Source organism: Cololabis saira, chromosome 15 (genome assembly GCF_033807715.1).
Source record: "Cololabis saira isolate AMF1-May2022 chromosome 15, fColSai1.1, whole genome shotgun sequence".
NCBI lineage: Eukaryota > Metazoa > Chordata > Actinopteri > Beloniformes > Belonidae > Cololabis > Cololabis saira.
The window spans coordinates 43,373,570-43,388,099 of NC_084601.1; the positions used below are offsets into that span (position 1 = coordinate 43,373,570).

The following is a 14,530-nucleotide window of genomic DNA, read 5'->3' on the forward strand; positions in this document are numbered from 1 at the left end:
ACCAAACATGATCAATATTTAGATATTTATGACCAAACATGATCAGTATTTAGATATTTATGACCAAACATGATCAATATTTAGATATTTATGACCAAACATGATCAGTATTTAGATATTTATGACCAAACATGATCAATATTTAGATATGTATGACCAAACATGATCAATATTTAGATATTTATGACCAAACATGATCAATATTTAGATATGTATGACCAAACATGATCAATATTTAGATATGTATGACCAAACATGATCAATATTTAGACACTTATGACCAAACATGATCAATAATTAGATATTTATGACCAAACATGATCAATATTTAGATATTTATGACCAAACATGATCAATATTTAGATATTTATGACCAAACATGATCAATAATTAGATATTTATGACCAAACATGATCAGTATTTAGATATTTATGACCAAACATGATCAATATTTAGATATGTATGACCAAACATGATCAATATTTAGATATTTATGACCAAACATGATCAATATTTAGACACTTATGACCAAACATGATCAATATTTAGATATGTATGACCAAACATGATCAATATTTAGATATTTATGACCAAACATGATCAATATTTAGATATTTATGACCAAACATGATCAATATTTAGATATTTATGACCAAACATGATCAATATTTAGACACTTATGACCAAACATGATCAATAATTAGATATTTATGACCAAACATGATCAATATTTAGATGTTTATGACCAAACATGATCAATATTTAGATATTTATGACCAAACATGATCAATAATTAGATATTTATGACCAAACATGATCAATAATTAGATATCTATGACCAAACATGATCAATATTTAGATATTTATGACCAAACATGATCAGTATTTAGATATTTATGACCAAACATGATCAATATTTAGATATGTATGACCAAACATGATCAATATTTAGATATTTATGACCAAACATGATCAATATTTAGACACTTATGACCAAACATGATCAATAATTAGATATTTATGCCCAAACATGATCAATAATTAGATATCTATGACCAAACATGATCAATATTTAGATATTTATGACCAAACATGATCAATATTTAGATATTTATGACCAAACATGATCAATAATTAGATATTTATTTTCCAAACATGATCAATATTTAGATATTTATGACCAAATATGATCAATAATTAGATATCTATGACCAAACATGATCAATATTTAGATATGTATGACCAAACATGATCAATATTTAGATATTTATGACCAAACATGATCAATATTTAGATATTTATGACCAAACATGATCAATATTTAGATATTTATGACCAAACATGATCAATATTTAGATATTTATGACCAAACATGATCAATAATTAGATATTTATGACCAAACATGATCAATATTTAGATATTTATGACCAAACATGATCAATATTTAGATATTTATGACCAAACATGATCAATATTTAGATATTTATGACCAAACATGATCAATAATTAGATATTTATGACCAAACATGATCAATAATTAGATATTTATGACCAAACATGATCAATAATTAGATATTTATGACCAAACATGATCAATATTTAGATATTTATGACCAAACATGATCAATATTTAGATATTTATGACCAAACATGATCAATATTTAGATATTTATGACCAAACATGATCAATAATTAGATATTTATGACCAAACATGATCAATATTTAGATATTTATGACCAAACATGATCAATATTTAGATATTTATGACCAAACATGATCAATATTTAGACACTTATGACCAAACATGATCAATAATTAGATATTTATGACCAAACATGATCAATAATTAGATATCTATGACCAAACATGATCAATATTTAGATATTTATGACCAAACATGATCAATAATTAGATATCTATGACCAAACATGATCAATATTTAGATATTTATGACCAAACATGATCAGTATTTAGATATTTATGACCAAACATGATCAATATTTAGATATTTATGACCAAACATGATCAGTATTTAGATATTTATGACCAAACATGATCAATATTTAGATATGTATGACCAAACATGATCAATATTTAGATATTTATGACCAAACATGATCAATATTTAGATATGTATGACCAAACATGATCAATATTTAGATATTTATGACCAAACATGATCAATATTTAGACACTTATGACCAAACATGATCAATAATTAGATATTTATGACCAAACATGATCAATATTTAGATATTTATGACCAAACATGATCAATATTTAGATATTTATGACCAAACATGATCAATAATTAGATATTTATGACCAAACATGATCAATATTTAGATATTTATGACCAAACATGATCAATATTTAGACACTTATGACCAAACATGATCAATAATTAGATATTTATGACCAAACATGATCAATAATTAGATATCTATGACCAAACATGATCAATATTTAGATATTTATGACCAAACATGATCAATATTTAGATGTTTATGACCAAACATGATCAATATTTAGATATTTATGACCAAACATGATCAATATTTAGATATTTATGACCAAACATGATCAATATTTAGATATTTATGACCAAACATGATCAATAATTAGATATTTATGACCAAACATGATCAATATTTAGATATTTATGACCAAACATGATCAATATTTAGATATTTATGACCAAACATGATCAATATTTAGATATTTATGACCAAACATGATCAATATTTAGACACTTATGACCAAACATGATCAATCAACCAGGTTTAATTCAGGTAAAAACATTTAGTTGAGGTAGAAACGTCAGTCAAATCAGCTAAAATCCGTTTGCCAGATGAAATATATTAAGTTTCTACATGAAAGTACAATCTGCATTGAGGTTCTTGCTTGGGGAATCCCGGTCTGTGATTGGACGCTGACTCGGCGTCAACGCTGCTCATTTAAATAAAGTTCAGATTTTTCAACTTCAAGTTGACGCTCTGGACGGCTCTTTATAGACAACGAATGGCAGCCGGGCACCTAAGACGCCGTGATGCTTTCCTGTGTCTTTGGGCCGTTTGACCTTGATTTGACCTCTGATTGGTGATCCTGCATCTCCATGATCCCTGAGGGGAGGACTGGTCTGAATCTCCTCCTCCTCCGTTTGTCCATCAGCTCATCAGTTATTCTGGACCAGTTCTGGACGTCTCCTCTCTCTTTTAGGAGTCTGAGCGACTCCTCCGTCTTCATTGTTGTTTCTCCTCACAGATATTAATAAAGAGCCAGAAATACCAGCAGAGTGGGGGCAGCCCCCGGGTCTGGCAGTCAGAAGGCGCGCCGATTTTTTCCAGTGGCCAGCCGCGGTACTGCAACCAAAAATCCCATGCGGCCCAGAAAGCTTTTTTCCCATAGACCGCAATAGTAAAAGAGAAGCCTCTAAAACTGTTCACAGGACACCTCCAGCTGTAGTCCCCGGCAATTACTAATCTTTGTATTCTATATTTTTAAGTCATGGACTTTATATCCGTCAAAAATGTTTTATAACGGCCAGAAAAGTCAAAGAAAAGTCTCTTTCTGGGCGTGACGTCACGGCTGACGTCACAGCCGTGTCCGTGCATTCCACGGATGTTTTATATTAATATATATTATATAATTATATTATATTAATACATTAATAATATATGTAATGCTATACATGTAATAATATACATTAATTAATATATTATATTAATACATATTATATTAATATTCGCGTCATTGCCCCGGGGCATGATGGGAGGCCCCAGAGCATCATGGGAGGTGACTCAACTGCGCATGCTCTATGGGCCGCTGTATGCGGAAGTAAACCCGGAAGTCAGAGATTTTTTCGGCGGATGCGCTGGCTGAGCAGAATGCATTGAAATGAATGGGCGGCCATTTTTGACGTCCGATCCAGTTTCTATAATACATCCATGAGTGGGGGGGGTGGGGGGTTCAGGCTGCTCAGCATTCACAGGAACGGAGGATGGAGGGGGTGATGGAGAGATAGATGCTGCTGCTGCTGCAGGTTGGAGCTGCTGAGGAATCACTGGATACAGGATAAACCTCCATCTGTCTATCGTTCTGTCTATAGATCGATCTATCGTTCAATCAATCCATTTATCTATTGGTCGTTCTTTCATTCTATCTATCTATTGTTCTATATGTCTGTCTGTCCTTCTGTCTGTCATTCTATTTATAGATCGATCTGTCATTCTATCCATCTATAGTTCTTTCATTCTATCTATGTATAGTTCTATTTATAGTTCTTTCATTCTATCGTTCTATATGTCTGTCCGTCTGTCAATCAATCTGTCTGTTGTTCTGTCTATATACAGTATCTATAGTTCTTTCGTTCTATCGTTCCATCATTCTTTCATTCTATCCATCGTTCTATCTAGATATGTAGTGATAATTGTTGTTCCCTACATAGTTCACTCCAATGTTTCCCACAATGCATTGTGAGGTGCAGTACAGCCAGACAGCAGTAATCATGACCTCCTCATCTCCGTGGTGGAGCTGGTTGTTGGACGTGTCCCTTGGAGAGAGTCTTCATCTGGACCTGGACTCTGGTCCACTAGTTTTGTCCTAATCATCATCTCCAGCTCCATATTTAGATCATTATGACCAAACACGATCAATATTTAGATAATTATTACCAAAAGTGATAAATATTTAGATGTTTTTGACCAAACGTGATCAATATTTAGATATTCATGGCCAAACTTGATCAAAAAAGTGGTCTGGAGAACTACAAGTCTTCATTAACATCTGCATTCTTTAAATCCCAAAAACCTTTTTATTTATATTTCAAATGTGAAATTCACCTGCCTGGGGCTGAGAGGGGGGTGGAGCTCACCTGGGGGGTTAGGTCATGACATCGGGTCAGTATCAGGTCTAGGAGACGAAACACTGCCCCGAGTTACCCAGAATCCTTCATGCTTCAGCTGAGAGAGGTGTTCCTGCCAGCAGGGGGCAGCGTTGGATAAGGAAGGCTGGGATCAGCAGAGCTGGGATCTGCTGTGTCCCTGAATGCCAGAGAGAGATCACAGTGGTGCATCAGTCACCTGTAACAGCTCACCTGTAGCTCCTTCATTCATCTCTACTTAGGGGGGGGGGCGGAGTTAGTGGTGTCCTGTCTCCTGTGATGATGGTTCTCATGTCTCTGCCTGTTTCCCCCAGTACAAGAACGCGGGGGTGATAGAACTGGAGGCCTGCGTCAAGGCCGTGCGGGTCCTGGCCATCCAGAAGAGAGCTAGAGAGGCCTCGGAGTTCCTGCAGAACGCCGTCTACATCAACCTGGGACAGGTGAGTCCTCCGTCTGGGGACTAGAGACCCGTAGAACCTGTATTTACCTGTAGACAGGTGTCCATGAGGACCAGTATACCTGTCTAAAGGTGTTCTGGTCCTCATGTCCATCTGTCTACATCAACCTGGGACAGGTGAGACCTCACCTGGACACTAACGCCGCTTAAACCTGTCTTTACCTGTAGACAGGTGTTCATGAGGACCAGAACACCTGCAGACAGGTGTTCTGGTCCTCATGTCCATCTGAAAAAAACAGAATACAAATTCCTGTTCATTCGTTCGTTCGATCTATTGTTCGTTCGTTCTATTGTTCGTTTGTTCGTTCGATCTCCTGTTCGTTCGATCTATCGTTCGTTCGATCTATCGTTCGTTCGTTCGTTCGATCTATCGTTCGTTCGTTCGTACAATCTATCGTTTGTTCGTTTGTTCGATCTATCGTTCGTTTGTTCGTTCGTTCGATCTATCGTTTGTTCCTTCGTTCGATCTCCTGTTCGTTCGTTCGTTTGTTCGTTCGATCTCCTGTTCGTTCGTTCGTTCGTTCGTTCGTTCATTCGTTCGTTCATTCGTTCGATCTACCGTTCGTTCGATCTATCGCTCGTTCGTTCGATCTATCGTTTGTTCGTTCGTTCGTTCGTTTGTTCGATCTATCGTTTGTTCGATCTATCGTTCGTTCGATCTCCCGTTCGTTCGTTCGATCAATCGTTCGTTCAATCTCTCGTTCGTTCGTTTGTTCGTTTGTTCGATCTATCGTTCGTTTGTTCGATCTATCGCTCGTTCGATCTATCGTTTGTTCGTTCGTTCGTTTGTTCGATCTATCGTTCGTTTGTTCGATCAATCGTTCGTTCAATCTCTCGTTTGTTCGATCTATCGTTCGTTTGTTCGATCTATCGTTCGTTCGATCTATCGTTCGTTCAATCTCCCGTTTGTTCGTTCGTTCGTTCGTTCGTTCGTTTGATCGTGCAGTCTATCGTTAGTAGTAGATATTTACCTCCAATTATATACATAAAAATTACTATAAATCTATATATTGACATAACTATACATCAATATATATTAATAGAGATATCGATATATAAATACTATACGTATATTACAACTCGATATATCCATATAATTACCTACATACAACGTATCCGTATACACATCTAATATCTACATATACTAATAAATGTCCACATCTATATCCGTATATACATCTAATATCTACATATATTAATAAATGTCCATTTCTGCAGCTGTCGGAGGAGGAGAAGATCCAGCGCTACAGCATCCTGTCCGAGCTCTACGAGCTGATCGGTTTCCTCAGGAAGTCGGCGTTCTTCAAGCGCGTGGCGGCCATGCAGTGTGTCGCCCCGACGATCCCAGAACCGGGCTGGAGGGCCTGCTACAAACTCCTGCTGGAGACGCTGCCGGGGTACAGCCTGTCCCTGGACCCGCACGACTTCAGTACAGGTACAAGTACTCAGATTACTCACCTGTACCTGCTACAAACTCCTGCTGGAGACGCTGCCGGGATACAGCCTGTCCCTGGACCCGCACGACTTCAATACAGGTACAAGTACTCAGATTACACACCTGTACCTGGACAATTTTCTTGACAATTTTGACTTTTCTCGAAATTGTATTTCAACATTAATCTCGACATTTTTACTTTTTTTCTCAACATTTTTACTTTTTTCTCGACAATTGTACTTCAACAGCTCAGGTGGGGCCCCACCCTCAGTCTTATATTAATATTAACACACCTGTCCCTGGACCGCGGGACTTCAGCTCAGACTCGTATTAAAATTAAAGCGACGAACGGGCCCTCGCGCGTGCAATTTTTACCAATAAAGGTCAAGGACTCAAAACCGAGTCCGATGACTCCACCACAAGTCTTTATGTCAAACCATTCAAAAGTTTTGGCAGAAAGTAGGAACTATGAAATATCGACCAATCAGAAGAAGGGGCGGGGCTAATTTGCACCAATTATGTTCAAGGATTATAAAAACCGAGTCCAATCGCTAAACGAAACCACTACAGCCCAAACCAAAGCAGCGAGAGGAGACGAATTATTGACACATGGCAAGTCAAACATTTGCCAAAGCAGCTGCCAAACACTCCTAAACAAGTTAGAACTGCGGCAGTAAAACCCCTTCGGAGCTCCACTCTTTAGAAGGGATTTCATACGGATCCAAACCGTTAATAATCATTATTTTCTCCATATACCGCTCCCTGGCTTCCTTGTTTAAGGTATCCCAGTAAATTCCAGTTGCTTTCCGGCATTTTAACATGTTTTTCTGCATTCCGTCTGTTCACTTGGTGCTACCACACAGATGTTTGTTTACGCTCACAACGCTGCCAAAATGGTCGCCTCGTCCCAGAATGCACCTTGGCGAACGAACAAACAATAGATCGTTCGTTCCATCTCCTGTTCGTTCCATCTCCTGTTCGTTCGTTCGTTCGTTCGTTCGTTCCATCTCCTGTTCGTTAGTTCGTTCGTTCGATCTCCTGTTCGTTCGATCTCCTGTTCGTTCGTTCGTTTGTTCGATCTCCTGTTCGTTCGTTCGTTTGTTCCATCTCCTGTTCGTTCGTCCGTTCGTTCGATCTCCTGTTCGTTCGTCCGTTCGTTCGATCTCCTGTTCGTTCGTTCGTTCGTTTGATCTCCTGTTCGTTCGTTCGATCTCTTGTTCGTTCGTTCGATCTCTTGTTCGTTCGAGCTCTTGTTCGTTCGTCCGATCTCCTGTTCGTTTGTTCGATCTCCTGTTCGTTCGTTCGTTCGTTTGTTCGATCTCCTGTTCGTTCGTTCGTTCGTTCGTTTGTTCGATCTCCTGTTCGTTCGTCCGTTCGTTCGATCTCCTGTTCGTTCGTTTGTTCGATCTCCTGTTCGTTCGTCCGTTCGTTCGATCTCCTGTTCGTTCGTTCGTTCGTTCGTTTGATCTCCTGTTCGTTCGTTCGATCTCTTGTTCGTTCGTTCGATCTCCTGTTTGTTCGTTCGATCTCCCGTTCGTTCGTTTGATCTCCCGTTCGTTCGTTTGATCTCCCGTTCGTCCGTTCGTTCGATCTATCGTTCGTCCGTTCGTCCGTTCGTTCGTTCGTTCGTTCGTTCGTTCGTTCGTTCGTTCGTTCGTTCCAGATTAACACACCTGTCCAGGAACTGTTGTCATGGATACGCATAACAACAGTTACCGGGGGCCAGAGTTGCTGGTACCACTAGTGTTTCCAACCGTCCCTTGAAAACCGGAATCGTCCCGTATTTCTAAACTAAAGTTTTACTGTGAGAGTCAGAAAATAGTCCTAAAGTTCCAATGGAAAATGGCATTGAGCTGTTGAGTTCATAAAGTTCACGAGTTCTGTTTTACTGTAGCCTACAGTCACGGCCTTTGAGGCTCAGATCTGTTTACGCCTCAGTCCGGGTTGCCAGGTCTCAGTCAGGGTTGCCAGGTCTAAGTCAGGGTTGCCAGGTCCCATCAGGGTTGCCAGATCTTAGTCCGGGTTGCCAGGTTGGGCGAGTTTCAGCCCGACTGGTTCTGGCAGAGCTATTTTTAGCTGCAGCAGGCTGTGGCTGCAGAGGAAGATGCTGACGGAGGATAAAAACAACCTGACGGAGGATAAAAACCTGACGGAGGATAAAAACCTGACGGAGGAAGATAATAACCGCTAGAACGTTTCTGGTAGCTGAAGCTCCGGGGGCTACGGAGGATTTAACGTTAGTGGAAACGCTTTAACGGCCCGGAAATGTCTGGGAAATGCTAAAATATTTACAGCAAAGACTCCACATTCAAGACTAAACTCGTCTTTTGACAGATCAAATTAAGTGGAACAACGTTTTTAAGGAACATTCACTTTTCACTAAAACATTAAACATCCAGCTTTCACTCGGTGGAGAATTAAACGTTAATAAAACTGTGTCGTTTAAAGAGTCGTGAGAAGATTCTACTACGACTTCAGGTCCCTGAGATCCCGTTGCCATGGAGACCGCGATGATGGGGGTCTCTTCTTTAGTCTCAGCTCATTATGTCGGCTAATTGCTCGTTAACGTTAAGTGCTTCAATCATGCAGAACAAAGATGTGAGACGCTGGTGGAGACGATCAACCGAATACAGATTAGAAGATGATTATGTTTATATTTATATGTGGAGAAACTTCATCCTCATTCATCACTGATGACTTTAAATCTGGAACTTTGATCTCTCTCTCTCTATCTCTACACTTTTCTCTCTGTACTTCTCTACTTTTACCCGTCTATCTCAACATCATGAGGGTAAAACATCTTCATTCATGTTTACGTTTACATCAACTCACGTTTGCACTCAGGCCTCGTTTACACGGAGCAAAAACGCTGGTGTTTTCCTGCGGTTTGTTCGTTCATTTACACGAAAACGAAGCTCAAAGTCTCCAAAAACCATAATTTCTGAAAACTCCGTCCAAAGTGTAGATTTTTCAAACCTCCGTCTTCACGTTTGCTTGAAAACGGAGAGAAACGGACATTTAGGCTTCAGAACGTCACATTATGAGACAGAAACGTCACCACACTGCAAAAACTCAAAATCTTACCAGGAATATTTGTTTTATTTCTAGTTAAAATGTTTCATTTTTAGTAAAAAAAAAAAGATTCGAAATTTTGAGAAAAAAATCGAAATGCCGAGAAAAAAGTTGAGAAAAAAGCCAAAATTTTGAGAAAAAAGGCAAATTTTTTTAGAAAAAAGTCAAAATGTTGAGAAAAAAGTCGAAATTTACACGAAAACGAAGCTCAAAGTCTCCAAAAACCATCATTTCTGAAAACTCCGGCCAAAGTGTAGATTTTTAAAACCTCCGTCTTCACGTTTGCTTGTAAACGGAGAGAAACGGACATTTAGGCTTCAGAACGTCACATTATGAGACAGAAACGTCACCAGCGTCATGAGTGACACCTGTGGTTACAATTAGTTTGTAACCGTCAATATTTTCTTGTATTTTACCTGTTTTATATTCTAAAGTCCCACTTAAAAGTAACTCCACTTCTCTGTCACTCCAAACCAAAGACTCTGGTTCATCTTGGAAGTAACTGGAAGTTACTCGTGTCATTTGTTGATGTTTTTTTCCAGGATTCTGATTGGCTAGCATGACTTTATCTTCTCGTTACACTGCCCCCTGTAGGTTTGGCTGCTCATAGCACCTTAACAGATATTTATGCAGGTTCCTGGAAATGATGGGATTTTTATAAACGTAGAGGGGGAAATATCCGTTTTTGAGAAAGTTTGAGAAAAAAGTAAAAATTTTGAGTAAAAAGTCGAAATTTTGAGAAAAAGTCGAAATCTTGAGAAAAAAGTCGAAAGGTCGAGAAAAAAGTCGAGGAAAAAAGACGAAATCCTGAGAAAAAAGTCTATTTTGAGAAAAAAGTCAAAAGTTTGAGAAAAAAGTTGAGAAAAAGTCAAAATTTTGAGAAAAAAGTCGAGAAAAACGTCAAAATTTTGAGAAAAAGTCGAGAAAAGTCAACATTTTGAGAAAAAAGTCGAGAAAAAAGTCGTAATGTCGAGAAGTAACTCCACTTCTCTGTCACTCCAAACCAAAGACTTTGGTTCATCTTGGAAGTATCTGGAAGTTACTCGTGTTGATGTTTTTTCCAGGATTCTGATTGGCTAGCATGACTTTATCTTCTTGTTACACTGCCCCCTGTAGGTTTGGCTGCTCATAGCACCTTAACAGATATTTATGCAGGTTCCTGGAAATGATGGGATTTTTATAAACGTAGAGGGGGAAATATCAGTTTTTGAGAAAATTTGAGAAAAAAGATGAAATGTCGAGAAAATAGTCAACATTTTGAGAAGAAAGTCAAAATTTTGAGAAAAAAGTTGAGAAAAAAGTTGAAATTTTGAGAAAAAAGAAAATAAGACTTTATCTTCTCGTTACACTGCCCCCTGTAGGTTTGGCTGCTCATAGCACCTTAACACATATTTATGCAGGTTCCTGGAAATGATGGAGAAAAAGTCGAAACATTTTTGAGAAAAAAGTCGAAATGTCGAGAAGTCAAAATTTTGAGAAAAAAGTCAAGAAAAAAGTCAAAATCTTGAGAAAAAAGTCGAGAAAAAAAAAATGACTTTATCTTCTCGTTACACTGCCCCCTGTAGGTTTGGCTGCTCATAGCACCTTAACAGATATTTATGCAGGTTCCTGGAAATGATGGCATTTTTATAAACGTAGAGGGGGAAATATACATTTTTGAGAAATTTTGAGAAAAAAGATGAAATGTTGAGAAAAAAGTCGGAATTTTGAGAAAAAAGTCAAAATTTTGAGAAAAAAGTCGAAATTTTTGGAAAAAAGTTGGAATTTTTAGAAAAAAGTGAAAATGTCGAGAAAAAAGACGAAATGTTGAGAAGAAAGTCAAAATTTTGAGAAAAAAAATGAAATTTTTAGAAAAAAGTTGAAATTTTTAGAAAAAAGTTGAAATTGTGAGAGAAAAAAGTCGCAATTTTGAGAAAAAAGACGAAATGTTGAGAAAAAAGTCAAAATGTTGAGAAAAAAGTCGAGAAAAAAGTTGAAATTTTTTAAAAAAAGTTGAAATTGTGAGAAAAAGTCGAAATTTTTAGAAAAAAGTTGAAATTTTGAGAAAAAAGTCAACATTTTGAGAAAAAAGACGAAATGTCTAGAAAAAGTCAAAATGTTGAGAAGTAACTCCACTTCTCTGTCACTCCAAACCAAAGACTCTCGTTCATCTTGGAAGTAAAGCCTGATTTATGGTCCCGCGTTAAATCGGCGCAGAGCCTACACCGTACGTGCGCGTCGCCGCGTACCTACGCCGTAGCTCTGCGTTGGTGCAACGTGGAACCATAAATCAGCCAGAGGTAACAGAGTACTCGACCCCAGTACTCGAGTAAGAGTACAAATACTACTGGTCAAAATTTACTCCGTTACAAGTAAAAGTAGCTCAGTCAAAATATTACTCGAGTAAGAGTAGAAAAGTAAATGCTTTTAAATTTACTTTAAGTAAAAGTAAGAGTAAGAGTAAGAGTACATTTCTTATTTTCCACATCAGTAAATTACTATATTTTTTCTAAATTAATTTAAGGATCTTTTAACTCTTGTTTCTGAGAATTAACTCTTTGAAACCAGCTGCACTGATGTGCTGCTTTTAGAACCACAATGTTATATAAAACCTGCAGAAACACCAAAAACAAATCAAATGAATGAAATGAGTTTATGAACAATCATGAACTGAAACCAAATGAACCTGCACCAACTAAGTCTGGATCCCCCTCAAAGATACTGCTTTACAAAAAACTACATCTCTGCTTTCAATAACTCAATGTTGACTTTTTTTCTCGACATTTTGACTTTTTTTCTCGACATTTTGACTTTTTTTCTCGACATTTTGACTTTTTTTTCTCGACATTTTGACTTTTTTCTTGACATTTTGACTTTTTTTCTCGACATTTTGACTTTTTTTCTCGACATTTTGACTTTTTTTCTCGACATTTTGACTTTTTTTCTTGACATTTTGACTTTTTTTCTTGACATTTCCACTTTTTTCTTGACATTTCCACTTTTTTCTCGAAATTTTGACTTTTTTCTCGACATTTTGACTTTTTTTCTCGACATTTTGACTTTTTTTCTTGACATTTTGACTTTTTTTCTTGACATTTCCACTTTTTTCTTGACATTTCGACTTTTTTCTCGACATTTTGACTTTTTTCTCGACATTTTGACTTTTTTCCTCGACATTTTGACTTTTTTCTCGACATTTTGACTTTTTTTCTTGACATTTTGACTTTTTTTCTTGACATTTTAACTTTTTTTCTTGACATTTCCACTTTTTTCTTGACATTTTGACTTTTTTTCTTGACATTTCCACTTTTTTCTTGACATTTTGACTTTTTTCTCGAAATTTTGACTTTTTTCTCGACATTTTGACTTTTTTTTCTCGACATTTTGACTTTTTTTCTCGACATTTTGACTTTTTTCTCGACATTTTGACTTTTTTTCTTGACATTTTGACTTTTTTTCTTGACATTTTGACTTTTTTTCTTGACATTTTGACTTTTTTCTTGACATTTTGACTTTTTTCTCGACATTTCGACTTTTTTCTCGACATTTGGACTTTTTTCTCGACATTTCGACTTTTTTTCTTGACCATTTCGACTTTTTTCTCGAAATTGTGTTTCAACATTAATCTCGACATTTCGACTTTTTTCACGACATTTCGACTTTTTTCGTGCGTGCATGCGTTCGTTCCAGATTAACACACCTGTCCAGGAACTGTTGTCATGGATACTCATAACAACAGTTACCGAGGGCCAGAGTTGCTGGTACCACTGGTGTTTCCAACCGTCCCTTGAAGACTGGAATCTTCTCGTATTTACAAACTAAAGTTTTACTGTGAGAGTCAGAAAATATTGTTGAAGTCACTTAACTTTACAGGAAGGACATGTACCAGTACAATATAGCAATATAGAGCAGAACAAACTTTCTCCCAATATCCGTCTAAAAATAGGATTTTAGGGAAGAAGAAAAAAGAGCAGACCTGAAAGTAACGAGTACTTTTCAGCCTTCCTAGAAATTTACTCGAGTAAAAGTAAAAATATTTGTCTTGGAAATGTATCCAAGTAAGATTAATAAGTACCAAAGAAATGTACTACTCAAGTAAAGTACAAATCCTCTGGATATGTACTTAAGTACAGTACTCAAGTAAATTTACTCCGTTACTGTCCACCACTGAAATCACCACTGAAGTTACACGTGTCATTTGTTGATGTTTTTTCCAGGATTCTGATTGGCTGGCATGACGTTAACAGCTATTTATGCAGATTCGTGTAAACGAAGAGATTTTGAAAACGATCTCGTGTAAACGATGGAATTTTTCAAAACGTAGAGGGGGAAATATCCGTTTTTGTAAATACCCGGCTATGTGGAAACGGGGCCTTAGAGACAACAAAACCTGGTTGACAACAACGAGAAAACCTTGTTCCTCTGATCACCCCGTTATGGAAACGTAGTTTCCAGGGCAGGAAGTTGGGACCAGTTACAGCGACCAGAGCTTCCTCTTGTAGTTTGGGGTGAAACATTGGGGTTTGTTCCCCCTCCAGGGGAAAACGGTTCAAATACTCAAACTCTACTAATAAGTTGTGAAAGTGTAAAGATGTGCAGAATACGTGAGCTAACAGGAAGGAGATGCAAACAAATTGAGATGTCCCCCTAGTGGCCGGTTTGCAGAACATTCAAAATGAATCAATAATCAATAAGGCGATAGA

The 14,530-nt window shown here is 37.2% G+C and overlaps 1 protein-coding gene across 1 annotated transcript in view; it reads left to right on the plus strand.

Moving 5' to 3' along the window:
- LOC133460965 (trafficking protein particle complex subunit 9-like) overlaps positions 1–14,530 on the plus strand; it is a 162,012-nt gene that overhangs the window by 29,536 nt on the left and 117,946 nt on the right. Inside the window, exons 8-9 of the mRNA XM_061741675.1 lie at positions 5,199–5,324; positions 6,560–6,776. Coding sequence (XP_061597659.1) covers positions 5,199–5,324; positions 6,560–6,776 — 343 coding nt within the window. The remainder of the gene's footprint in view (positions 1–5,198; positions 5,325–6,559; positions 6,777–14,530) is intronic.